We start from the raw sequence: 23,662 nt of genomic DNA, 5'->3' as shown, positions 1-23,662 counted from the left end.
GTTCTGTGACACATTCAGAAACTTATTTATACCATTTCTAAAATTTGCAATCGAGACTAGAAACATTTTATTGCGCTATAATGCATTCACTTTAATGTTTCATAAGCATAAAAGTATCAAATATCAGTAACATTCTATTATTCTCTTAAAAAATAAAAATGCATTTTCAACATAAAGAATTCATAAATAAGAAATCTTTAAATTTAATTTTCTTCCTTTAATTACATGTTTCATCTGTATTCTCATTTTAAATGCAAAGAAATGCAAAATAAATTTAAAAAAAATATTCATATATTTCATGAATTATTTATATCAATAAATTTAATGTAAATTCAGAAATTCATACTTTAGTACAGTTATGTATTATGAATACTTAATGTTTTTAATATGTGGGCAATATTTACATCTATTATTTTGTATGAACATTAACCGCATTAAGATTGTTATACAGTTGTATGTTGCTTCATGTCATATTCGAAATGCACTTTTTTAATAATAAATACAACAAAAAATTAATTGCTACAGCTATTTCATGGCAACAAATGTCCATATCATGTGTGCTTTAACTAATTTCTTGTTCTGAATTAATCAGTCTAAAAATTGCTTTCAATTTGGATTGTATTTTTTACATTACAATAACCAAATAGGCAGCATCGAGGACATTTTTAATAATTGTATTATCACTATGTGGATGCAATTATAAATTTTATTTGTAAAGTGATGTAATATGAGCATCTTAAAAACTAATTGTAGGCATTGATTTAACTATGAAAATTATGCATATGCTTATATACAACTAACACTGAGATTTGTCCTTAGGAACAAGGCACAGTTGACGCGTTATCTTCTTTCATGTAACAATATTATTTCCGGTTGAAAGTTAGCAATGAAGTACACATTTTACTTCTTTTGACAGAACTTACAAGATATTACTTTTATTTCTGTCAAATGTTTGTGAATAGTTTGCATGAAATTTCACATCTACTTTCCCATAGAATTGTGAACTTATATCAATTTTCTAATATGTAATTTAAAAAATTTATATGATTGACTTCGCATTGAAAAATATTTTTTTTCTATCATATATCACAAATAAATCTTGATATTTCTTTGAAATGGTATTCACTATCACTGCTCCTACATCAGCAGTAATTTGCCATTAAATCTTGCAATTCCATTTGATGATTCTACTTAAGATATTGTATTACAAAACACACATGCAGAATACTATGAGAATCCCCTGAAATGCTGCCAAATTCTCCAGATAGATAGTAAAGTAAACATATTTTCACACTTTGTAATAAATGAAGAAATAGGAAAAACAATATTTATATTAAGCAGCACATTTAAAACTATCATGCAACTGGTAGCATTAAATATCTCTAGTTGAATCAACAATATTAAACAACTTGATTTATATAGGTAATATGAATATTAAACTGTATTGTTTACAATAAATTTGTCTACAAAATCTTTAAATAATCTCTAAGATAAGGTAGCATGTAATTTAAAACGTTATAAATCTTTACACTTTCAGAATTGCTCATGCATCAATATCCAACAGTGTCTCTGATTAAACTGAACTTAGATTACTACTTATTTAAATAAAATATGTAATCTCGTTTTGCAAATACCTATTGCCACAGATAAATTTTTGTAATTACATTGGAAGCTAATGTCATGAAATATAACATATTTAGAAGAAACTGAATAATGAAATTTTTATAATAAATTTTGTTAAAAAGAAAAAGGTTTTGTTATTTAGTTATGTTCATTTCATTAATACAACAGATTTGTAACCAAGTCGTAATATTAAAAGTAATAGTTGCAATTAACTATCTGTGACATAATTACACTATAAACATCCACCTGGAATTGACAATTCGTACATTCATTAGTTTTATTAGTCAACATCAAAAATAATTTTCAAGGCAGGAATATTTTTACTTTACTAAATTATAATTTTACTTATGTTTTGAATGTAATTTCTTAGATAGCATAAAATGCTTTACCAGAAGCAAGATAGTACATACGTAAACATGTTATAATGTATGTAACTAGATGTTATGAAAAATAAATGAAGGACTAGGAATCTTAATGGATCCTGATGGATCTTGGAACCTTCATTGGCAGGTGCCTGTGTACCAAGAAAAGTTCCATACTTGTAAAAATTATCCAAAAGTGTCTCTTTCTCAACCCATCTATCATACAACCATTTAGACAATAATTCTGGTTCTCGAGGAACCTGAAAACGATGATGAAATAAAGTACTTTTATATAAAATATAAAAGAATATTTTACAGCTTACAACTTACCACTGAACTAGGAAAAAGACGATAAAACAGTACTGTTTCACATGGTGGTCTAGAACCAGTTATAATTGTAGGTAAATCAATTGGTTTACCTTGAGGATATGCTATTGTTATATCAAGAACCCAATTAATTTCTGGCTTAGCAACCATCATACCTACATCAAAAGTTATATATGTATGTGTATATATATATATGTGTATATATATATATATATTAATGTAATTCATAAGCGGTTGATAACATATGATATCAACAGTTCAACTATAATTTAATAGAATTCTTTACTTGGTCTATTGTTTAGCTGTTGTTCTGAACTATTATTTTCCTGTGATGGACCAAGTGTATCAAATATAGTCTGCATTGCTCCTACCCTTGGTAAAGTAACATTTTCTAGAATTGGCAGATTATTCTTTTTAGCATACTTTTGTGAGGTCTCCCTTCTTTTACATAAAAAACCTCCTTCAGGAAATAGAACCATCCATTTTCTATTCAATGGAATATATGACTCTTTCAAATGTTTTTCTAACTGCTTTAAACTTTCCTCCCTTTTCTTACGACCCTGATAAAGTCATTGAAAATAAAACACTTCTATTATACACATAATTTTACACTTTACCAATAACTTAGCAACTAAATATTAACTTACAGATACAATAAAGAAGTCCTTATGTAAAACAGAAACTATACCAAAGTTAGTGAATTTAAAAATCCTATCCATAATCCACATTAAATTAGGTAACACATTTGGTTTTGCATTAAATGTTGTCATTAGCATAGGAACATCACCGGTACTTTGATGATTTGCTATTACTAATGTTCTTTCACTAATGATTTTTTGTATATCATCACCTTGTTCTATTACTAGAAATTCAAAATTTGGTGTTATTGTTACTAATATTTTTTTTAGATATACATTTTACACAAGGTATACATTCTACTTACTATCGTAACCTGCAGACCAAGACCACATTGAGACCATTGCTAGCAACCAATGGAAAAATAGTCCTTCGATCCGCCAATATACTTGTGGTTGATAAAATTTTACAGGGAATAATAATGTCATCCATACTACATATGTAGGTATACAATAAACATTGTTGAGTATCACAAAACTGGTTCTAGCAATACATTTTACAAAAGTCAACACATTATTGATTATTCTGCAAATTTGTAAAGTACCATCTATAAAATTTATTAATATAATTTGTTACTATTAGTGAAACAGAAACAATTGCAATAACTGTTCTTAAGCTTTTAAATTGTTTACAGTTTATTTCACAATTTTTATTACCTAAAACAACTTTTGCTTAAATCTTCCATAATATAACTGAACTATAAATTAACAATATTTTAACTTTCTTTTGTGTATAAAAACTGACTTACAAACAAAAGTATAACGAACTTAGTTTATAATGGGACTTATAATGCTATATGCGACTCTATATTAAGGCTGTCAGAAATGATATGATTTTTGACACATCATCAAATGAAATACAGACATGGATCTGCATTTGTCAGTGAACTACATATTTAAAGATGAAAGTCATGTAAATTCACATAAACTAAATGAGATGCAAAATTATCTGCATACAATGTAACAATTAACACATTACAAATGACAATAAATGAAACACGTCAACTGACAAGATATATTTATGTTACTGTGTTTGTTGCAAGTTTTAGCATGAAAATAATGAAGTAATTACAAAATAAAAATATATACCTTCTAATATAGAAGATACAAATATCAAAAGTTTTTAACTTTTTTAAGTCAAGAAACAAGACTCTTTCAAGAAGATAACAGAAAGTCCATGACTATGTTTCATGGAATATTTGAACAAAAAATCCAATGACTCGAAAAACAATAAATGAACAGTTGAATCTTACCGGACAAATAATATTTGATTAGATTCATCAATTAGGATTTTTGTATAAATGTCCGAAATGGGTACTACACTATTAAGTATTAACTGTATGTTTCATATATGTACACAAAACTTTTCAGCAGATCTACTGTGTACAACATGATAATGCTGAAAACTGATCCAACATGATGCAAACTGCAGAAACAATTAATATTTATTGTAGCCCATAAGCACTGACAATTTATTTGACCTATATCATTATTTCAATTAAGAAATATAGTTGTAAATACACGTTACAGAAATACGAAAAATTTAATTTATTAACTAATATGAATAATTAAAATGAGTCCGCATTGTCTCAGTAATCACGTTAACCGAGACCATGATGTCCGGTTCTTTCAGAATTTCTAGGTTAAGGACAAAAAAAGATTTCTACGAAATTAAAGTTAAAAATATGCTGATTGTAAAATGATTTCAAGGTGCATAGAAACATTTTCATTCAGAGATACGTACAATAGGAAAACTATAGAATGTCCTACAGAACACTGCTCCGCTTACCTCGTAAAAGTAGACGGCGATGAAATGTCAGTCATTTTCGAGAGACACCACTTGTAGTAACAACTTCGAATAAATTTCATCCACGGTTTTTTGAGCATAGCATTGTGTCGTACAGGAATTACATAATAAGAATCATTATATTTAATGACACGATGAAGTTCACGTTGCTGTTTACATGAGATTTGAATTCTAATAACGATAGAAAAACTATAAATTTCAATAAATGTGTCGCGTGGCTCTGTCGCTAAATAATTGCTTACGGTGCTACTGGTATCAAGTAACACGCAATTGACCAGGCAAAATTCTATCGAATTATTTTATCAGTTCCTCATTGATTACCGCTTATGCGCCGTTTTTTTTTAAAAATACACTATAATTTTATAATTTCTGCTACAATGTAGCATTACTACATGAAACATAACGTAAATAGAATGGCGACGAAAGTTGACGGACTAGTTAATTGAGCTCTACGATATACATAATCTTATCAATATTAAATATATAATTGACAGTCAATGTCGCATTTGTAATTCATGCAAAAGATCATTAGAAACAATTACAATTCGTTGCTTTATGTTGAATGCAAATCCGAAAATCCATATTTCAGAAACCATGATTCATCGTCCAATCAAAAAATTGAGATGTCGTAAATTTTACTTAAATAAGTTTAAAACACAATAGACAACAAATGTTACAAACATATTTGTAAATGTAATGTTAAACAATTAATCGAAGTTAATGATAGATTGCTGAGAACTGTGGGACAGTTGTAATTTACATTTTCCCAATGTCGTTTTTAATTGAAGAATCATGCTACACTTCTCTTATTTAAAATTCATCTAAAATCTAAGAGGACATTTCAACTAAGCAAACGAATGTTCATTTTATTCCTATTCTGATAAAATGTAAACATAAACGAGCATTTTTTCGTCTCTCGATGATTATTCACTGTTTGCTTATCAAATTAATTCAATACGATTTAATTCAACGAGCTTCAATTTGCCGCAATTTAATCCATTATACAAAGCATTTAGTAATTGCCCTCTTATAATAATACGTATTTTACAAAGAGTAATATATTAATATTCATAAACTGATGACTACTAAGTGTTGCGATAATAAAAAAGAACACCTATTTTTAAATTTTACGAACATTTACTTACATTTTATTGTTTGATGACCGAATAGTTTGCTTGATGATTATTTGAACGAACGCTCATACCTATTTAATTGAAACACACCCTAAATACAACACACATTCGGTCTAGTTCTCAAGTAGTTTGCTTCATCCCGCTTTTGTCTGCTAAACCCGACATCGGGCATTCTTAAAAAACCATTCTTTTTGTATTTCTGAACAAAATAAATAGTAGAATTAAGTACAATGACATTAAATCTAATCAGAACTTCGTTTGTCAGTCATGGATTGCGAGAATTTAAGGAATCATCGTCGTTTTTAATGTTAAATCTGTCGTTCCGCACATCAGCAGTTTATAAGGGCAGTAAGGTACAAGTGGTTTGAGTAAAATATATTGTGAATTAACGTCCTTTAAAATTCATTTTAATAATTTGTATCATTTCATTTACTTCGCTATGTTTTATTTATGCTTTAATTGTTCATAATTTTCGAATTGATTCATAGTATGCTTTTACATAATCATCACAGAATCCGGTCTTAAAATACACTTCATAAAATATTATGCAAAAAAGTACTCTTACCAAATTATTTTATCTATATTTTTTAAAAATATCGTTGCGTCATTTAGAATATAACAATGGAATGTGTTTGACGTGTAATCAATTTGATTATGTGTAAGACGGAAAATATTTTTTAAACGGGAGTACAGCGGCCGAATTAAAACAAAAATGGTATGCAATAATTTGTTTATCTTTATTTAAAATTATTATATACTTTTTTATCTGTAAATTAAGAAAAGTGATGTAGGTAAATTTATAATCAAATAAAATTTTAACTTTAAAGAAATTAGTTTTCACATTATAATTATAATCGAATAATAATGAGCTTTGTATTTTTTTTGCATTAAATATGAATCCATATATGCTTATCTGAAAAATCACATGTGTATGTTACTTACACATATATGTTATCTTGAATAACTGGCTTTTTTATGACTGACCTTCAATTTCCACTGCTCAGACTGTTAATATTCATTACAAAATTTTAACTGTTGTGCGGTGTTACATGATTAAATTTTTTTATCATGGTATATAAATAACAAGCTATTTGCCTTATAATCTTGTTTTTAATGTCTTAACAATATTTAATATTAAAATTACAGGATTCTGGTAAAGGTTATCGAATTGAAAGGGACACTTTTGGGGAATTAAAAGTTCCTGCTGACAAATATTATGGAGCACAAACAATGCGATCAATGATAAATTTTCCAATTGGTGACACCTTTGAACGAATGCCTGTAAGAAACCGTAATATTTTACTTACTAACCTATTAACTTAAGAAAGGTAATCAGTTGATTATTATATTTTATTTGTTAAATCTTTCTAGTATGGAGTTATTGTTGCAATGGGCATATTAAAAAAAGCTGCAGCGGAGGTAAATAAGGAATTTGATTTAGATCCGAAAATAGCAGATGCAATAAGCAAAGCTGCTGATGATGTTATATCTGGAAAACTTTATAATGATCATTTTCCATTAGTAATTTGGCAGACAGGTTCTGGTACACAAACCAATATGAATACTAATGAGGTAATTAGATACTAAATGATTGAATCAAATAAAGTTTCTAAATAGTTCATCATTTGTGTTTAGGTAATCTCAAATCGTGCAATTGAATTGCTCGGTGGTGAGCTTGGTTCAAAGAAACCTGTGCATCCAAATGATCATGTAAACAAATCTCAAAGTAGCAATGATACATTTCCAACTGCTATGCACATAGCTGTTGCTTTAGAAATCAATAAAGTATTACTTCCTGGATTAGAGAAATTGTATGAGGCTTTAAATGAAAAAGCTCAAGCATGGAAAGATATCATAAAAATTGGTAGAACTCATACTCAAGATGCTGTGCCTTTGACATTAGGACAAGAATTCTCAGGTTAATATTACGATCTTTTTTAATATACTTTCTATTGTATTTATTAATAAAAATAATCATAACACATAGGTTATGCAACACAAGTTTGCAATAGTATGAAAAGAGTATCTGATACTCTTCCGCGACTATATGAATTAGCACTTGGCGGTACCGCAGTAGGTACAGGACTGAATACTCGAAAAGGTTTTGCAGAGAAAGCAGCAAAGAGAATAGCAGAAATTACGGGTTTACCTTTTGTAACAGCTCCAAATAAATTTGAAGCTTTAGCTGCACATGATGCTATGGTAGAAGTGCATGGTGCACTTAATACTGTAGCAGTTTCACTTATGAAGGTACATTTGAAAAAAATTAAAAATATTGATCAAATTTTTAGTTAAAGTTAATACTCTTTTATTATTTAGATTGCTAATGATATTCGATTTTTGGGAAGTGGACCTCGTTGTGGATTAGGAGAATTATCACTTCCTGAAAATGAACCAGGAAGTTCAATAATGCCCGGGAAAGTTAATCCGACGCAATGTGAAGCATTAACTATGGTCTGTTCTCAAGTAATGGGTAATCAGGTTGCTGTAACTGTGGGTGGAAGCAATGGTCATTTTGAATTAAATGTATTTAAACCTCTAATTGTTGCAAATACATTAAGATCTGCAAGACTTTTGGGTGATGCTAGCGCTTCGTTTACCAAAAATTGTGTTGTTGGCATTAAACCCAATACAGATAGAATTAAACAACTTCTAAATGAGAGTTTAATGCTTGTCACGGCATTGAATCCACATGTTGGTTACGATAAGGTATTTAAAGTTAATATATATAAAAAGAAAATTTACTGAAATTTTTTAATGTAATATTTATTACACATTATATTATAGGCTGCTGCAATTGCGAAACAAGCACACAAAGAAAATCTTACATTGAAAGAATCGGCACTAAAGAATGGCATAACTGCTGAACAGTTTGATCAATGGGTTAAACCTGAGAACATGATTGGTCCAAAATAAGTGCTAAGTAGAGTAGAAAGAACTATTGGAATCAACATTTTTTATACCGCCTTGACTATCGAAGTCGTTATTATATCTTTAAAATAATTACACCTATGTGTTGAATATTAAAATAGAATGAAAAATAATAAATATAAAATGTTACAAGTGTTTCCAAGTAGTAATCATTTAAAACATTTCTTCAGTTTTCTTATAATCCTATAAAAGATAAGTTGCCACAATGTTATCTGTATTACGACATTCCGAGGTCACAGGTCAATAAATATTCAGTATTGTGTTAAATCTGAAGCTGAAACGTCATATTCAAAATGAATAAGTTGACGAAAATACAAAATATCGTTATCAGATCTGGAAGTCGTAATTATGGAAAAATCGGAATAATTGGTGTACCGTTTGAAAAGGGGCAGGTAACTGTCACAACAAACAATAATGTGATTATTTTTTTACTTAAAACATTTATTAATCAATGTAGCATAAAGAGGGTGTAGCATATGGCCCAAGAGTGATCAGGGCAGCTGGATTAGTGGAAGAATTAAAATCTTTAGGTAACTAGTAATATTTATCATACTTTAAAAATATTTGAAAATAATGTTTCATGTTTATGTGTTGTTGAATTACGTAAGGCTTGGATGTTAAAGATTATGGTGATATCTTATATAAAGTTAAAAATGTGGATGGTGTAAACAATATGTCACACTTAGGCGACGTTGCTGGATGTACAAGCTGTTTATCTGAACAAGTTCAAAAAGTTTTAAAAGAAGGTCGTAGAGTATTAACTCTAGGTGGTGATCATAGTTTAGGTATTGGAACCATAGATGGTCATGTTAAGGTATAGTATGAAAGAAGACATTACACTTGATACTAGTATGTTTCTTAATTTATGGTATGGGACACCACATGGCATTTTAAAGGAAAAGAAGGATGTAGGTGTAATTTGGGTTGATGCTCATGCAGATCTTAATACCAACAAGACCAGCGAAAGTGGAAATGTTCATGGAATGCCTGTAGCACTATTAACATCTGAATTAGCTGATTACTGGCCACATTTGCCAGGCATGGATTGGCAACAACCTATGTAACTTTGATAAATATTTAATTATTTAAACTAACTATTCTAAAGTATGACTCAAAGAATATTTTAAAAAGGGTTAAAATTATTTACTTACAGGCTATCTATTAGAAATGTAGCTTATATTGGATTAAGGTCTGTAGATTCTTATGAAAGATTAGTTATTGAAAAATTTGGTATAACTGCTTTTGGTATCGAAGATGTTGAAAGATATGGTAATATTATAAATTTTTTATAATATCTATCAATTATTTGTTAATTCATACTTTGATTTCAGGTATTCACGATGTTGTTTACATGGCATTAAACAAAATAGATCCTAATGAATCAAAGTCACTGCATGTTAGTTTTGATATTGATTCGTTAGATCCATTGGAAGCACCATGTACAGGAACTCCTGGTAAATGGTTTTTATTCAAATATATATCACTTTTTTTTATGTATTTACAATTCATATATTTTAGTACGTGGTGGATTATCTTTAAGAGAAGCTATTCATTTAATGGAGGAACTATATAGAACTAATAGACTTAATGCTATAGACCTTGTAGAGGTGAATCCCCATATTGGTAACCAACGTGATGTTAATTTCACTGTTGAAGCTGCTATTCATATTATTCAAGCAGGATTTGGTTACACAAGACGAGGTCTTAAGGTTCCAAAAGGTATTACTGATATGCCTTTACAAACATTTAGATAGACTAATTTCGTTTATTTATAATTTATGACAACATTAAAAATAATTAGGTTATTATGTCTGGTCTTTTTTGAAGTTTGTATATCATCAAACTTTTATATACCTTTAAACAGTACCATAAAAATATGAGTGATAAACAAAAACCAATAATATATTTCATTGTGTTGTTTATAACATTTGATGAATCACAAAAACTTTATCAGGTAGATTATCGTACTTGATATCTAATTTCGTAAATTCAGTTTTTCTATCTTCATTAATAATAAATTCACAATTTAATAATGCTTTGGTATTTGATCCTTTTAATTTAACATTAAATTGCCTACTATTATCAGTATTGTGATGCCTAAATGTTATTCTTCCTTCTTTTATTGGTTCTCCTAAAAGTTTAACTGTCTCCTCGTGGTTATAGACTTTTTCTAATGCTCTTTTGTAAGTTTTTGAGTTACGCATTCGTATCTGATAACTTTGTACTACAACAACAGCAGTTGTAACCATAGTACCTCCAAGTACAGCCGCTTCTTTTAAAGCTGAACGCGGTATCCTCTGTGACAAATATTATTTCTTAATTAACAATAATATAGCTTCTATATAGTACTATTTCTTTTATAAAAATATCTTAATGTAAGATTCTGATGAAAGAACAAACACATCAGTAGGTAAGTACTGATTCGACCTCATAACCAAACTTAATTTATAATTTACTGAATACCTGCATTATGTATCATAATACCTTGAAAATACCTTGCATCATTATTAAATCCTTGTTTGGGGTAAGAAAATAATTGTTTTCATATTTATACTTTAGACGGAGTGTGTTAAAATTAGAAATCACTCTCGCAATGAATTCTTTTTCATTGTATTCGGAAATGAAGGAAGTGTTACGGACCTCAAAATGTTATAGCCATCTAGCGATAAGAAACAGGAACTGGTTCAACTAAATTCTAACACCGGTTTTGTTAACTTGTTATCATCTGCAAAACCTTTTAAAGCCACTTATTATTGCTTATTTAAAACATATTTCTATAATATTTTTTAGAGAGAGGTATTTCAAATCTACTTCCATTATCAATATGCAATGAATATTTACTATAATCATGTAAATGATTACATTTTATATTTATATAATAAGCTATGAAAATATACCAGATAACATTTTCCACAATTTATATGTTTCAGTCGATGGATTCCAACTTACGGATCTTCACTAAAAGACACTATAATTAAACGACAAACGGTAAAATAAATACGCTTCATATAAAATGCTTTATCAGTCTCTTAGGGGAATATCCTAATGCCTAATCAGTGTAGACAACCTTTATTTCGTTTTGTGATAGTACTGTTCGTAATTCATATAAAAAATATTAATTTATTTCTTATATTGTCTTAAAGAAAGATGTCATAAAAAATTATTTGATTTGTTGTTGCCTCATAATCATTTGTATATTTTATTTATAACATTGTACATCACGAATTTAAGTTTAGTTTACTGATTAACGTAGTTTGATTGAATACCTCCATACGGAAGTGACATGAATTGCGATTGGTAGGGTAGCGTTATATTATTACGTGTCATGTACGCAAATCTGCTTTTCTCAATTGCTTGAGATTGTAAAAAGGCTCCTGAAGTTCTTTGACATCAGTTTATTCCTATCGTTAAAGGTATTAAAATATACTTTCGGTGTGTTTGTAGTAAAATGTGTAAATGTGTTATTTTCATTCAATAGAAAGTGCATGTATGTTGATGATGCTTAAAACTGTCATAACATATGTATTATAAATATACTCAAGATATCTTATCAGTTAATAATTCGAATTGTGAATTGAAAAATATAGTGAAGTAATATATGCAATTTTTTATTTCTAATTTCTATAATATTATTCTGATAATAATTTCAATATCTTTAAATAAGTCAGAAGCTTTATGTGTACTTTCACTAATTTTAAATTAACTTATTATGACGGAATGAAATTTTAATTTAGTTTTTACATGAACTTTATTGAATGAAACTAACATATAAGAAATATAAAATTTTAATTATTAATAAATTTTATTAATGTTTATATATTTTATATGTAGCAAGACGATGCGCCAGTTGAAAGGAAAGACAAAAGAAACAAACAAACAGAAAAAAGAAAGGAAAAAGGAATTTCTAGAGAATAAACAACGTGTCTTTACTATTGTATTACCTACAATGGCTGCGATATTTGTTGTAATAGCAATGTACGTTTATGCTAAAACCCGTCCAAAAGTTGTTGAGTATTAATCAGCATATTTATTATCAATCATTAAAATACAACTTGTAATGTATTTCAAGAATGCTGGGCAAGTTCCTTGATATATTTGTATGGTTAAATAAGAATTATTTGATAAGAAGGCAGACTTGAAGGCCTGTCCATGAGGCAATTCATTCCTACCATTCAATAATCAAATATAGATATTATGCATTGATTGTATGACTTTTAAAAAATATTTTTCACGTGAAATAATTCATAATATTGGAACATAAGTATTAACTAAGGAAGTATAAATAAGGAATTTTTATTATATGGAAGATAAGGTGAAATTACTCTTATCATTATTAAAAACATTTGTCTATGTCAATATAATTATTCTTTAAATTTACATATTCCATTGCATTTTACTGCATATTTTGAATGCAATTTTATAAACTAATAATGGATCTCCTAAAATGATTGTTCCAACATTAAATACAATTTCAAATATATTGTTGTATTTTTTAGTGTAACTATCATATACTTTTTCCATACAAGTTATTCCATATATAATTCTCTAAGATATCTAGTAATTTTATTATACCTTAATATGAGAATGATATATCTTATTTTATAAAATATTTACATAAAAAATATAAAGTAATTTTAATATATATTAATCACTTTTATAACGTTTTATTCCACCTATTTATTTTTTCCTTATCTATTATTATTACAAATTATAACTGGAATATATTTTTTATAACATATTATATACATTATTTCTATCGCATTTTCTAACAGTATTGTAGTATTTAATCTTTTACTGATACTGTTATAGAATTAAAAATAAAAGTTTTCTGATTGCAATAGTTAAAACGTTAAGTTCACAGATTTTGAAAGTGTGATTTCTCATCTATTGGTGGGTTACAAATTGAACTGGGTGAACCGCGTTAAAATATAAAAAATTTTTAAAGCAGCGATATTTCTTTATTTAATCCCTTACTCCTTCTTTTCAAATATGCAGTCCAAGCATATTTTCCGCGAGGAATTAACGTTTTCAGAAATCCGTGTAATATCATTCAAGTTTCGGAAATAACTTATAACGAAGTACAAGTTACATACATATAGGAAATTGAGAACCACTGAAACAGATATATTGCTATACCAATAGGAAGCTAACACGAGTAAGTGTAAACGTATACACGTGTATCTAAGTTTTGGCTCCTGTTTCTTGTGTAAATTAAATATATAATTTAAGAATGAGAGAAAATATTAACCACTTCACACTTGTAGTTTTAACATTACTTTTATTGTGGACAAATACTGTAAAAGGTATATTAATAATTACTATATAAATTTATCATGAAATGTCAAAATCGGACATACTAATTTGTAAATACTAAGTTATATTAGTACAATAATATATAGTATATTGTACAAAGTTGCAATATTCTACTATTATTGTTAAAATCATTGACAAATCATTGATTTATGCTAATATATCATAAAAGTATAATATGTCTATTTCAAAACAATAAAGGTTTCACAAACATTTATTTCAATATATGTCAAAAAGAAAAGAGTAGTTTGATACTTAATATAATTATATTCAAAGTACTTTTCATGAAATTTGTAACCAATATATTATGTACATGTAGCTAGAGGAACACCACATGTGACATGTGGGTCTGTGTTAAAATTAATGAATGTGGACCACAAAGTTCGATTACATTCTCATGATATAAAATATGGAAGTGGCAGTGGCCAGCAATCAGTGACAGGTATAACAGCGAAAGAAGATGGAAATTCTTATTGGCTTGTCAAAGCTGAGGCAAGAAAGCAATGTACTAGAGGGTATGTTATCTATTGTAGTAAACTTTTAAAGAACTTAACTTTTAAGTTTAACTTCTAATATTAACTGTTAACAGTGTGCCTATCAAGTGTGGAGATATTATAAGGTTAGAGCACATAGCAACAAAAAAGAATCTTCACTCTCACAGAGTTATTTCACCTCTTAGTGGTAAACAGGAAGTATCTGCTTATGGAGACAATAAAGGAGAAGGTGATAATGGAGACAATTGGCTCCTAGTATGTCAATCAGAGTTCTGGAATAGAGATGAACCTATTATGTTGAAACATGTAGATACAGATACGTAAGTTTCTACATTAGAGATTAAATAGAATCTTTTAGATATTTAAATACCATTTTTATTTTATAGGTACTTAGCAGTAACTGGAAGAGTTTATGGTAATCCCATTAGCGGTCAGACTGAAGTAGTAGGTGAATATTCTCCTAGCAGTCCTCATGTTGAGTGGGTAACTGCAGAAGGTGTATTTATTCACCCTAATGATTTTAAAGCTCAACATCATGCGCATACAGAATTATAAAACACATTCTTTGAATTTAGTTATATTTATGGTAAGTAACTCCAAAATGCATTACAATTATTAATGTTAATCAATAAATCCTGATTATTATTAACAATTAAAATTTCTGTGAACTTACTTTAAAATTTTGTTGCAGATCAATATGTGATAATTTTGTTCTGTAAAGAACTACTCTTATTTTGGAATATAATTCTTTCATCGCCAGTAACTTTTACAAAGAAAAGAATACCGATACTCAATCTTATTTATTCTTATGATTCAGATAAAAGTCGAATAAAATATATGATTTTGATTATCTTTGATAAATTTTTATTACATGCAAGAATATAATAACAACAGATTATTTTATATATCATACTATACATTTGCAAATTGTTTAAATGTATTTGTGAAAATTTATATGAAGAGTGTAGTACAATGTATGGAAATGTATAAATGTGTAATTGTATTAAGTACATGTGATATTTATTATAATACAATTTATAATAATTAAGAAATATGTATTTCATTCTATATATATGTATGTACATGTATAAAAATGTACAAACATGTTTTTGTACGATATAGTAATTTACCGATTTATGTTATAGTTGCAAAAACAATTTTTCAAAGTTTCCATTTTTTTGTTCCACAATCAAATTTTGAACATACATTTATACTTCTTTTAACTCATATTTTCCATGAAGATCTCTAGTACCTATAAGTCCATTATATGGAAAAATAATATTTGAAAGACCATAACTCCCAAAAATTTCCTTTAAACTTTGTCTTCCTGATATGTTTGCATATCGTTGTTTACCTGTCATACAACTGTGCAGCTTCCAAGTTGCATACACCAAACATATGCATAAAATAGAAACTAATACATCAAACATAGTAACCAGTAATATATATGTGTTTTCTTTAGAATGTAATAATTTAACAAGAGCAATAGGAAAACAAAAGTTTAGGAACATATTGAATGAGTGTGTATCTGTTCTTATAATACGATTAATATTTTCATACAAATATGGTCCAAGAATACATAATGAATAGATGCAAGTTACTGACGTATAGAAACAAAATAAAATAAAATTGCCTATATTTTGCCGTAATATGCAGGCACCTAAGAAAAAGCAATGATGATCCCGAAAATGAAAACACTTTTTGCAAAAGATACAATGCTGTGTTGGTTTACATGTGTACTTAACACATTTTTCACAGTACCAATATTTGTACTCTATATTAGTATCTGTTCTATTACATGGTAAGAATTTCTTTTCTATTGTTTTAACTTCCATAGTTGTTGCATTATGGCTTATAACATATACAGAGTACCAATTCAAATACACTTGAATACAAAAAAAAATAAAAACTGGACTAATCTTTTCATTAATATATATTGTTAGAGCAATATCAGTTATGCTAAATAACAGAGTAATAAATGGGCAAAGTCTTGCAATGGTTTGAGGAAATTTTCTCATCGTACACTTATAATATTATTTCCTTACATATATATTTAAAAAAATCTTAAATTAATTGATCACATATTAAATGTAAATTTTTATCTTTAATTATGTTCATTTACTAATCCATAGTAATTGTGTCAATATACTTGTTACTTTCCCTGTAAATAGGAAAATATTAAATAGAACAGAATGAAGACTTATTTTTAACTTTGTATAGTCCTTACATTTATATTTATAAAAAATTGCTTTCCAAAAAAGAAAACAACATAAATAATGCAGTTTGCCAATGTAAAATAAAAAACATACCTTTACTTAATTAATATAACAGAGATTATGAATGACTGCAATGCTGCACTTATGATCTCTACTATAACCTTCAAATTCTATAGTATACACGTGATTTTAAAAAATTGTTCCTTTATATATAAAAGATCATTATTATTTGTTATTATCATTCGTTTCTTTTTTTTAATGTATTCATAAAAAGTATGTATCCCGTATCAGTATTTGAATTTGTATATAGTAATTAACAGGGATGAAAACTCAAAAATTGTGTAACATTGAAAAGATTTTAATTTCTGAACTTTTGTTTACTACATATATAAATAATAATCTAAAAGTGTTTATTATAGTAAATAGTTACATCTTATTTATTTTATTACAAAACAATCGTTTTTATTGATATATTTGCATACATTTATTGAAAAACAGTAAATCTAACAGTTATACAAGAGAATAAAGTTTCTGTGTAAAAATTTATCTCTATTCATCTTACTAGTTACATAAGTTTCTAAAAATACACTTCAATACATCGATATGGTATAAAATCAACATTAAATTATATGAATACTTCTACAAAAAAACGAATTATGTTAGAAGTAAAAGTTCACTGAATTTCGAAATACATTTAATTATACAATTTTTTATATAACAGAGCATCAGAAAAATTGTTAAGTTTGTTTTCAATCTTTTAAGACGTAGTTTTATACGATAAATAGATAATTATAACTCTCCTGCTTAATACATTTTTGTACATATTTTTACACTTTCTTAAAATTCTATATAGTTTTTATTATGCTCAATATTTGTACACGTTTCCAATAAAAATTAAACTTAGAAGAACTTTTACTTTGTTGTTCGCAAAAAAGTAAATTATTTAAGTAGTTACGTTAATAAACATTCAAATACATGTTTATTATGCAAAATATTTATATTTTCTACTTTTATTAAAAAAGATAAATCGTACCTATTTTTTTTTTAATTAGAAAATTCGAAAAAAATAATTCATAAACATTGCTAATACATATATAAAGAAATTTTGAACATATCGTTGATTATTTGTAGCTAATTTACATGACTGGTTTTATAATTTTGTTTATTATATATACATTTAATGTTCTTTGTTTGAACATAAAATAGTTTGTGTCTAAATTGTGCATAGACGATTCATATATAATTGCTTTGCAATTTCATTCAAAATTAAGAATAATTACTTGCTTACAATGGTTATTATAAACAATATTACTCTAAGTAATATGATTTATAATATTAATATTCCTAAAAGTAATCTACATTACATTTATAAAATTATCTAAACATATTGTAGCGTGATTTTTATAAGTGATCAAAAATACTACTGTAATTAAACGATGCTTGTACAATTAGAAGTTTCGTAAATAGCGTAAAAAATACATTTTTCGAAACCTCCAATTTGATATAGTGGTAGGCCATTTTAATTTGTGGTCTTCGTTTTAACAATTGTTTTTCTGTTAATTATTTTTCCAAAATAATGTATTCACAACTTCACGACAGTTCACCTATCGGTGCATTTTGCAACCATAAGTCGTGTATAAAATTATATAAATCATCACTGACAGCGACCTGCGTAAATATTTTTATCATAATAATTTTTTTCTTTAGTATCTTATTCCGATTTCGGTGAAATTTTAATATAATATAAAACGCGAAAAAATTGATGCGTGTTATTTAAATATTGATTAATGATTTCTTAATTATTTATTTAAAAGACTTACTTTGTACGGTGTAGGATTTAAATTCCTTTTGTGATCGTTTCGAAGCGTTTTTAGAGATTCCTGAACTCTATTCCGTATTTCGTGTAAAGTCATTAATGGTTGGCACAGTTTACCATTTTTCCAATACACCTTTACATAATTATTTCGATAATTATTCACATTATTCAAATTTATAAGTAACGAAAAACAAGTAGTCTAACAAATTACCTTATGTAACGGCTCTACTCGAGTTGGAATAACATAGGCCCTTTTCGATTCTTGAAACGGATGTCTACAAAGAACTTTTTGTTTTACTTGTGGAGCCTCTTCTGTGGATCTTTGCAACAAATCAATTAATGCGTATCCGTCAGCCCCGTATAATCTAAACGCATCTTTTTTCCCTGGTATTGTTACTTTATCTACTTCTTGACTGAGTTTAATTCTGGGCTGACCATTGATTTCAACCATTTTATAAACACAACCTAGTGCAGGCTGTCTCTGACACGTTACCAAATGTGTTCCAATTCCAAAGCAATCAATTTTATGATTCTATAAAAATCATATCTTTTATAAGAGCAACAATTTTGTTACTAAACAAATGTTCATTTCTTTTGTGCACATTTATCTACCTGTTCATTTAAGCTCAAAATCGTTTCTTCATTTATATCATTTGATGCACAGATTGTCAATTTTCCGAACCAAGGTATATTATATTTGACAGCAATTCTCTCGAATATGTCTCTTGCAGTATTACTTAAATATGCTAAGTCTCCACTATCAATTCTTATACCAATTGCTTTATAGCCCAAGTCATTCAGGGCTAGTGCCACTGCACAAAAATTTAGAAGCCCGCTCCTAAGATTAAATCATAAGACATATAAAATCTTTTTCATTGAAAACATATATTATTAATGATACATGCATTTATATGATGTTACCATAGAACCTCTGAAACGCAACAAATTATTGTAGAATCGTTTTGTTTCTTAAAAACCTTGTTACAATGTATACCAAGTTTTAAAGTTACATAAACAATATACATATGTTACAATAATTTTATCTACATCATCTACATCAAACTTAAGTAAAATAATACCAACACTTGCTAGAATAATTAATAGTTTATCTTAAGTATGAAACATGCACTACCATTACATGAAGTTTTAATGTAACATAAAATGTAGATTATAAGTAGTTTTAAACAAAAGATTTGAATTGCGAATTAAGTATACATGCAAGCTTTTAGTTTTTAAATCTGTAATTTTTATCGTTTAATGAATTTTTTTTTTAATTACAGTCGTTGTTATAAGAATTAATATCATTTTAGTTAAATGGCTGAATTGGGAAGGGTACTATATAAGGTCGTATACTTGTGACAAAAACAGTACAAAAGTTTACAAATTTTTCAACATAGTAATGCACTGTTGTCCTGAGCTTTTATTACAGTTGCAAAAAAAGGGGAAAAAATAATGGAGTAATGAAATATAAATTTGCCTGCTTTACAGAATGATGTTTCTGTGATGTTGATGGTTTTTGACAAATTAATTGAACTCAATAGAATGATAAAGGATACTTATTCTTTTGGTTATTATTTTGCATTCTTTTGTATATCAATGCTTTTCACATAACTAATAATTTAAGATTAAATAAAATGTGAACACTTGATTAAATGAAATATTAGTAACCAAATAATTAATTATAAATAAAAATACTGACTTATCCTGCAAAGCAGACAAAGAGGATAATATCGTACCTCACATAGAGCTCACCCAATTCGCCTCGTCTTAAAAAGCCATTCTTGTGATGTGAAGTCGATTCTGATATAATTGGATTGTTTCTGACACCATTTTGGGCATGTGTATTGGACCCATTTGTTAGACGTTTATTCTTTACATTTAGGCTGGATATACATGCCTGTCTCTTGGCCGAGGCTTCGATGCTATAAACACACTCCTGTTAGGCTATAGTGTGTATATGTTTCATCATGCCTGCTTTGTGAATTTGTAATTAGAATTACTAATATGTATATATTATACTTGTAATATATATATATTTTTTTTTATCAAATTTTTAATAAAATAGTTGTATCAATTAGTCAATGTCTTGATAATGTTTAATTTTTGTTCTTATATGTATAGACAAATATACTAAGTGGCGGTATAATTTTATTGATTTACTTGCACTATTGGATAAATCACTTTTGCATGTACTGAATGTTGCTAATATTTTAATATTTGCAGACACTCCTTGTTTTAATATTTTACATTCATGCACACTAAAATGGGATAGAATAGTATCTACAGAATAATAAATCATTAAATAAATTATACGTATATATTAAAAGCTTACAGTTAACAAAGTACTTTACAAATAAATTAATATTAAACATTGCATACTATTCAATATATTAATCAATAGGAAAATATGGCAGTGCACATTTAAATAAAGTATTAAATACACACATGCAAATATAAACACTATTATAAGAGATAGATTACACGTGTAAAATGCAGTCAGAATATAGTATCTACTTACATGTACCAAACATATAAAAGAAAAATGTATGAAATTTAAGAAAGAAAAAGTATAGAGTAAATAAAATAAAAGTGAAATTAAACACAATATCATACCTTTTCACGTCGTATGTATCTACGAGAGCAACAAATCGTTGTGGGAAAGCAATGGCATAACTAATTAAAGCAGCTAACTCTCCGCTAGAAGCCTCAGAAACTAATGTTCCTACATCAGCTGCAATGGCATCCCGGTGTTTATAAGCTAATTCGAGAAGATCATAAACTTTTCCTGTTTCTTTATGTGTTAAAGTCTAAAAACAATAAAAAACATTAATATCAAACATAACTTTATCAAATTAAACCACTTAATTTATTAACTTACTCTTTCCTGCAAATCATCAATACTGGTGAAAGACGTAATATATGAATGTGCATGTGTACCACTTACAGGAATATTGTACAGTTTTCCTGCCAAAACATTACTTGTACCATCAAAACCACCTGGAAAATGTTTATTCATATTTATATTTGTAGTTTTATATATTTTCTAAATGTATAATAGAAATACATCATGTAAAAAATAAAAGAAAATATTAGTACAATAAATAATTACCGATATAACTATACTTAGAGGCACTTAAACCACCATCAGGACCTTGAGCTCTTCGAAGACCAAATTCTAGCAATGTTATATTTTTCCCAGCAACCATACGATATCTGGCTGCATTTGTAGCCATTAAACTTGCATAGTTAACTAAGGTTAACAGTGTTGTTTCCAAAAGTTGTACCATTATTAATGGACCTTCTACTCTTAGTAATGGTATTCTGCATAACATATCAATTTGTATTGAAGTTTTAACTTATTAAGATTTGACGTTTCATCAAATATGTAATGTTGATAAGCATTCGAACATTAACTCTAACTGCTGTGTTAAGAGCAACAAAGTTTCCTAAACGATGACAATGATGACGATGATTAACATAACTAAACTCCTGCATGATACGTGCAACTTCTATAGAATTTTTACTAACCTTGGGAATACAACTGAACCTTCTTCCATAGCATATATAGTGACATCTTTTGGAGTAAGGTCTTTTAAATATTCAAAAAATCTTTGATCAACCGATGATGGCATTATTGACTTCAGGTACTTAATATCTGCATTTTTAATGTTTCATTAATATACTTTACAATATAAAAATATATTTTAAATATAGAAAAATGTATATTATTTAAATGATAAAATGCACAAAAATATACATAGCTACATACCACTGCAAGAATAACGAAATTTATCTAAAAATTTAATACATTCTTCCAAGCCAGCAAAAATTGTGAACTCTCCTTGGAAAGGATTTCTACGAAAATATAAATCAAATACAGCATGATCATTCATCTTTCCACTTTTCCAATATGCATACGCCATTGTAATCTGATATAAATCTGAAATAAAAGATTTATATTACAAATGACAACATGTCCTAATAAATCTGAACACTTATACAACAATTGTACTGTTATTTCTAATATGTATTTTACTTAAATTACATTTTAAGATCTGTATTATAAGCTATACATTTAAACATATACATGTACATTCAGTTGACAATCAAAGGTCACATGGAAAACATAACAATGTATTAATTCTCCAAAGATGAAATCATTTCGAATAAACAAAAATAGTATAAAAACAAACAAGAAAGTGTATCAGGATTTCAAATCGCAATTATAATAGACAGTTCACGTGGGTCATATTATGAAACAACACGTGTTATATCATTGTTCAATATACGTAAATATATTTATGTATCTACATGTGCATATATGTATTCAGAATAAACGATAAGATAAAATAAACCCGCGTATTTTAAGGTTATTTTCCTGAACATTGTTTTTGACGATTCGTTAACGTTAATTAAGATTATGTTATATATACCTGTCAAAAGTGGTTGAACCACACAATTCTGACGCGAGTGACACCATGATTTACCTTCGTCATCTGACATTTTCTTAAAATTCTAGCAACGTAACTTAAAACGGTACGATTGAAACAAAAAAAAAATAGTACGACAGCCTCATCCAAGAGTAACGAACGTTACCACCAGTCACCGAGCGACAATCGGTCACGAACCGTTACCGACGAACTAACATGTTTCGACGGTGAACTTCGTATTATAGGTCTCCGTGTACTCTTAGAATCGATAGGAACGTTTGAAGGACGTTACGAACGACACGACCTGTTATTCCGCCATTTCCACCAATAGTAAAGACCTTTCTTAAAAAATTACTAGGATCCGCGTTATCATTTTCGCTCAAGAAGATAAATGCGTAGAAAGTGTATTACAGGTTTTACTGCACTCTGTCATCGTTGAGTTTTTCTTTCCTTTTCCATCTTTCATGCATCCCCTCTTCTTTATATCCATTGCAACTAACCGACTCGAAGAAAATTGAAGTACGTATAATTATATTGTAACATAAGTTCGTAGCAAAGAAAAAAGTTGGTCAACTTCT

General features: G+C 27.9%; 6 protein-coding genes across 19 annotated transcripts; 3 read left to right on the top strand and 3 right to left on the bottom strand.

Moving 5' to 3' along the window:
* Positions 1–688: 688 nt before the first annotated feature.
* Positions 689–5,190, bottom strand: LOC100877228 (acyl-CoA:lysophosphatidylglycerol acyltransferase 1). Of its 6 annotated transcripts, none has more exons than XM_076529113.1 (7): positions 4,737–5,190; positions 4,201–4,373; positions 3,256–3,495; positions 2,960–3,174; positions 2,599–2,872; positions 2,316–2,467; positions 689–2,245 (listed from the first exon to the last, which is right to left on the bottom strand). In XM_076529113.1, exons 2-7 carry the CDS (start codon positions 4,226–4,228, stop codon positions 2,009–2,011), a joined length of 1,146 nt encoding a protein of 381 aa, XP_076385228.1. In that variant the 5' UTR covers positions 4,229–4,373; positions 4,737–5,190; the 3' UTR covers positions 689–2,008. The 6 variants fall into 6 exon arrangements, with proteins under 6 accessions (XP_076385228.1, XP_076385227.1, XP_076385226.1 ...); XM_076529112.1 differs by lacking the exon at positions 4,201–4,373 and having other exon boundaries at positions 689–1,869; positions 2,034–2,245; positions 3,256–3,473; positions 4,737–5,189; XM_076529111.1 differs by lacking the exon at positions 4,201–4,373 and having other exon boundaries at positions 3,256–3,473; positions 4,737–4,925; positions 4,997–5,189.
* An 809-nt stretch (positions 5,191–5,999) lies between these two features.
* LOC100877031 (fumarate hydratase, mitochondrial) lies at positions 6,000–8,955 on the top strand. Of its 3 annotated transcripts, none has more exons than XM_003706789.3 (7): positions 6,000–6,240; positions 7,034–7,168; positions 7,259–7,459; positions 7,523–7,805; positions 7,875–8,137; positions 8,207–8,596; positions 8,675–8,955. In XM_003706789.3, exons 1-7 carry the CDS (start codon positions 6,118–6,120, stop codon positions 8,801–8,803), a joined length of 1,524 nt encoding a protein of 507 aa, XP_003706837.2. In that variant the 5' UTR covers positions 6,000–6,117; the 3' UTR covers positions 8,804–8,955. The 3 variants fall into 3 exon arrangements, with proteins under 3 accessions (XP_003706837.2, XP_012149039.2, XP_012149040.2); XM_012293649.2 differs by lacking the exon at positions 6,000–6,240 and adding an exon at positions 6,494–6,602; XM_012293650.2 differs by lacking the exon at positions 6,000–6,240 and adding an exon at positions 6,805–6,958.
* Positions 8,956–9,070: 115 nt separating this feature from the next.
* On the top strand, positions 9,071–12,889 carry arg (arginase). Of its 3 annotated transcripts, none has more exons than XM_012293651.2 (9): positions 9,071–9,210; positions 9,276–9,348; positions 9,427–9,632; positions 9,715–9,878; positions 9,972–10,087; positions 10,150–10,272; positions 10,337–10,537; positions 11,749–11,806; positions 12,650–12,889. In XM_012293651.2, the coding sequence occupies exons 1-8, from the start codon at positions 9,112–9,114 to the stop codon at positions 11,778–11,780; spliced, it is 1,014 nt and encodes a 337-aa protein (XP_012149041.1). In that variant the 5' UTR covers positions 9,071–9,111; the 3' UTR covers positions 11,781–11,806; positions 12,650–12,889. The 3 variants fall into 3 exon arrangements, with proteins under 3 accessions (XP_012149041.1, XP_076385234.1, XP_003706994.1); XM_076529119.1 differs by lacking the exon at positions 12,650–12,889 and adding an exon at positions 12,072–12,231; XM_003706946.3 differs by lacking the exons at positions 11,749–11,806; positions 12,650–12,889 and having other exon boundaries at positions 10,337–10,626.
* On the bottom strand, positions 10,564–11,480 carry LOC105663616 (uncharacterized). 3 transcript variants are annotated; one of them, XM_012293652.2, is made up of 2 exons: positions 11,303–11,480; positions 10,564–11,115 (listed from the first exon to the last, which is right to left on the bottom strand). In XM_012293652.2, exons 1-2 carry the CDS (start codon positions 11,321–11,323, stop codon positions 10,738–10,740), a joined length of 399 nt encoding a protein of 132 aa, XP_012149042.1. In that variant the 5' UTR covers positions 11,324–11,480; the 3' UTR covers positions 10,564–10,737. The 3 variants fall into 3 exon arrangements, with proteins under 3 accessions (XP_012149042.1, XP_012149045.1, XP_012149044.1); XM_012293655.2 differs by having other exon boundaries at positions 11,314–11,480; XM_012293654.2 differs by lacking the exon at positions 11,303–11,480 and adding an exon at positions 11,282–11,302.
* Positions 12,890–13,577: 688 nt separating the features above from the next.
* On the top strand, positions 13,578–16,260 carry LOC100876811 (stromal cell-derived factor 2). 2 transcript variants are annotated; one of them, XM_012293658.2, is made up of 5 exons: positions 13,578–13,973; positions 14,448–14,643; positions 14,718–14,942; positions 15,009–15,208; positions 15,314–16,260. In XM_012293658.2, the coding sequence occupies exons 2-4, from the start codon at positions 14,492–14,494 to the stop codon at positions 15,175–15,177; spliced, it is 546 nt and encodes a 181-aa protein (XP_012149048.1). In that variant the 5' UTR covers positions 13,578–13,973; positions 14,448–14,491; the 3' UTR covers positions 15,178–15,208; positions 15,314–16,260. The 2 variants fall into 2 exon arrangements, with proteins under 2 accessions (XP_012149048.1, XP_003706836.1); XM_003706788.3 differs by lacking the exon at positions 13,578–13,973 and adding an exon at positions 13,980–14,121.
* Positions 16,261–16,653: 393 nt separating this feature from the next.
* On the bottom strand, positions 16,654–23,303 carry Naprt (nicotinate phosphoribosyltransferase). 2 transcript variants are annotated; one of them, XM_003706787.3, is made up of 12 exons: positions 23,088–23,303; positions 22,424–22,594; positions 22,183–22,309; positions 21,764–21,975; positions 21,533–21,651; positions 21,268–21,461; positions 20,391–20,576; positions 19,267–19,492; positions 18,866–19,186; positions 18,659–18,787; positions 16,932–18,506; positions 16,654–16,783 (listed from the first exon to the last, which is right to left on the bottom strand). In XM_003706787.3, the coding sequence occupies exons 1-11, from the start codon at positions 23,155–23,157 to the stop codon at positions 18,429–18,431; spliced, it is 1,833 nt and encodes a 610-aa protein (XP_003706835.1). In that variant the 5' UTR covers positions 23,158–23,303; the 3' UTR covers positions 16,654–16,783; positions 16,932–18,428. The 2 variants fall into 2 exon arrangements, with proteins under 2 accessions (XP_003706835.1, XP_003706834.1); XM_003706786.3 differs by lacking the exon at positions 20,391–20,576 and having other exon boundaries at positions 23,088–23,301.
* Between the last annotated feature and the right edge of the window lie 359 nt (positions 23,304–23,662).

This window comes from Megachile rotundata, chromosome 2 (genome assembly GCF_050947335.1).
Source record: "Megachile rotundata isolate GNS110a chromosome 2, iyMegRotu1, whole genome shotgun sequence".
Lineage (NCBI taxonomy): Eukaryota > Metazoa > Arthropoda > Insecta > Hymenoptera > Megachilidae > Megachile > Megachile rotundata.
Note: the sequence above shows the minus strand (reverse complement) of the source record. Positions and strands in the feature narration are given on the sequence as shown.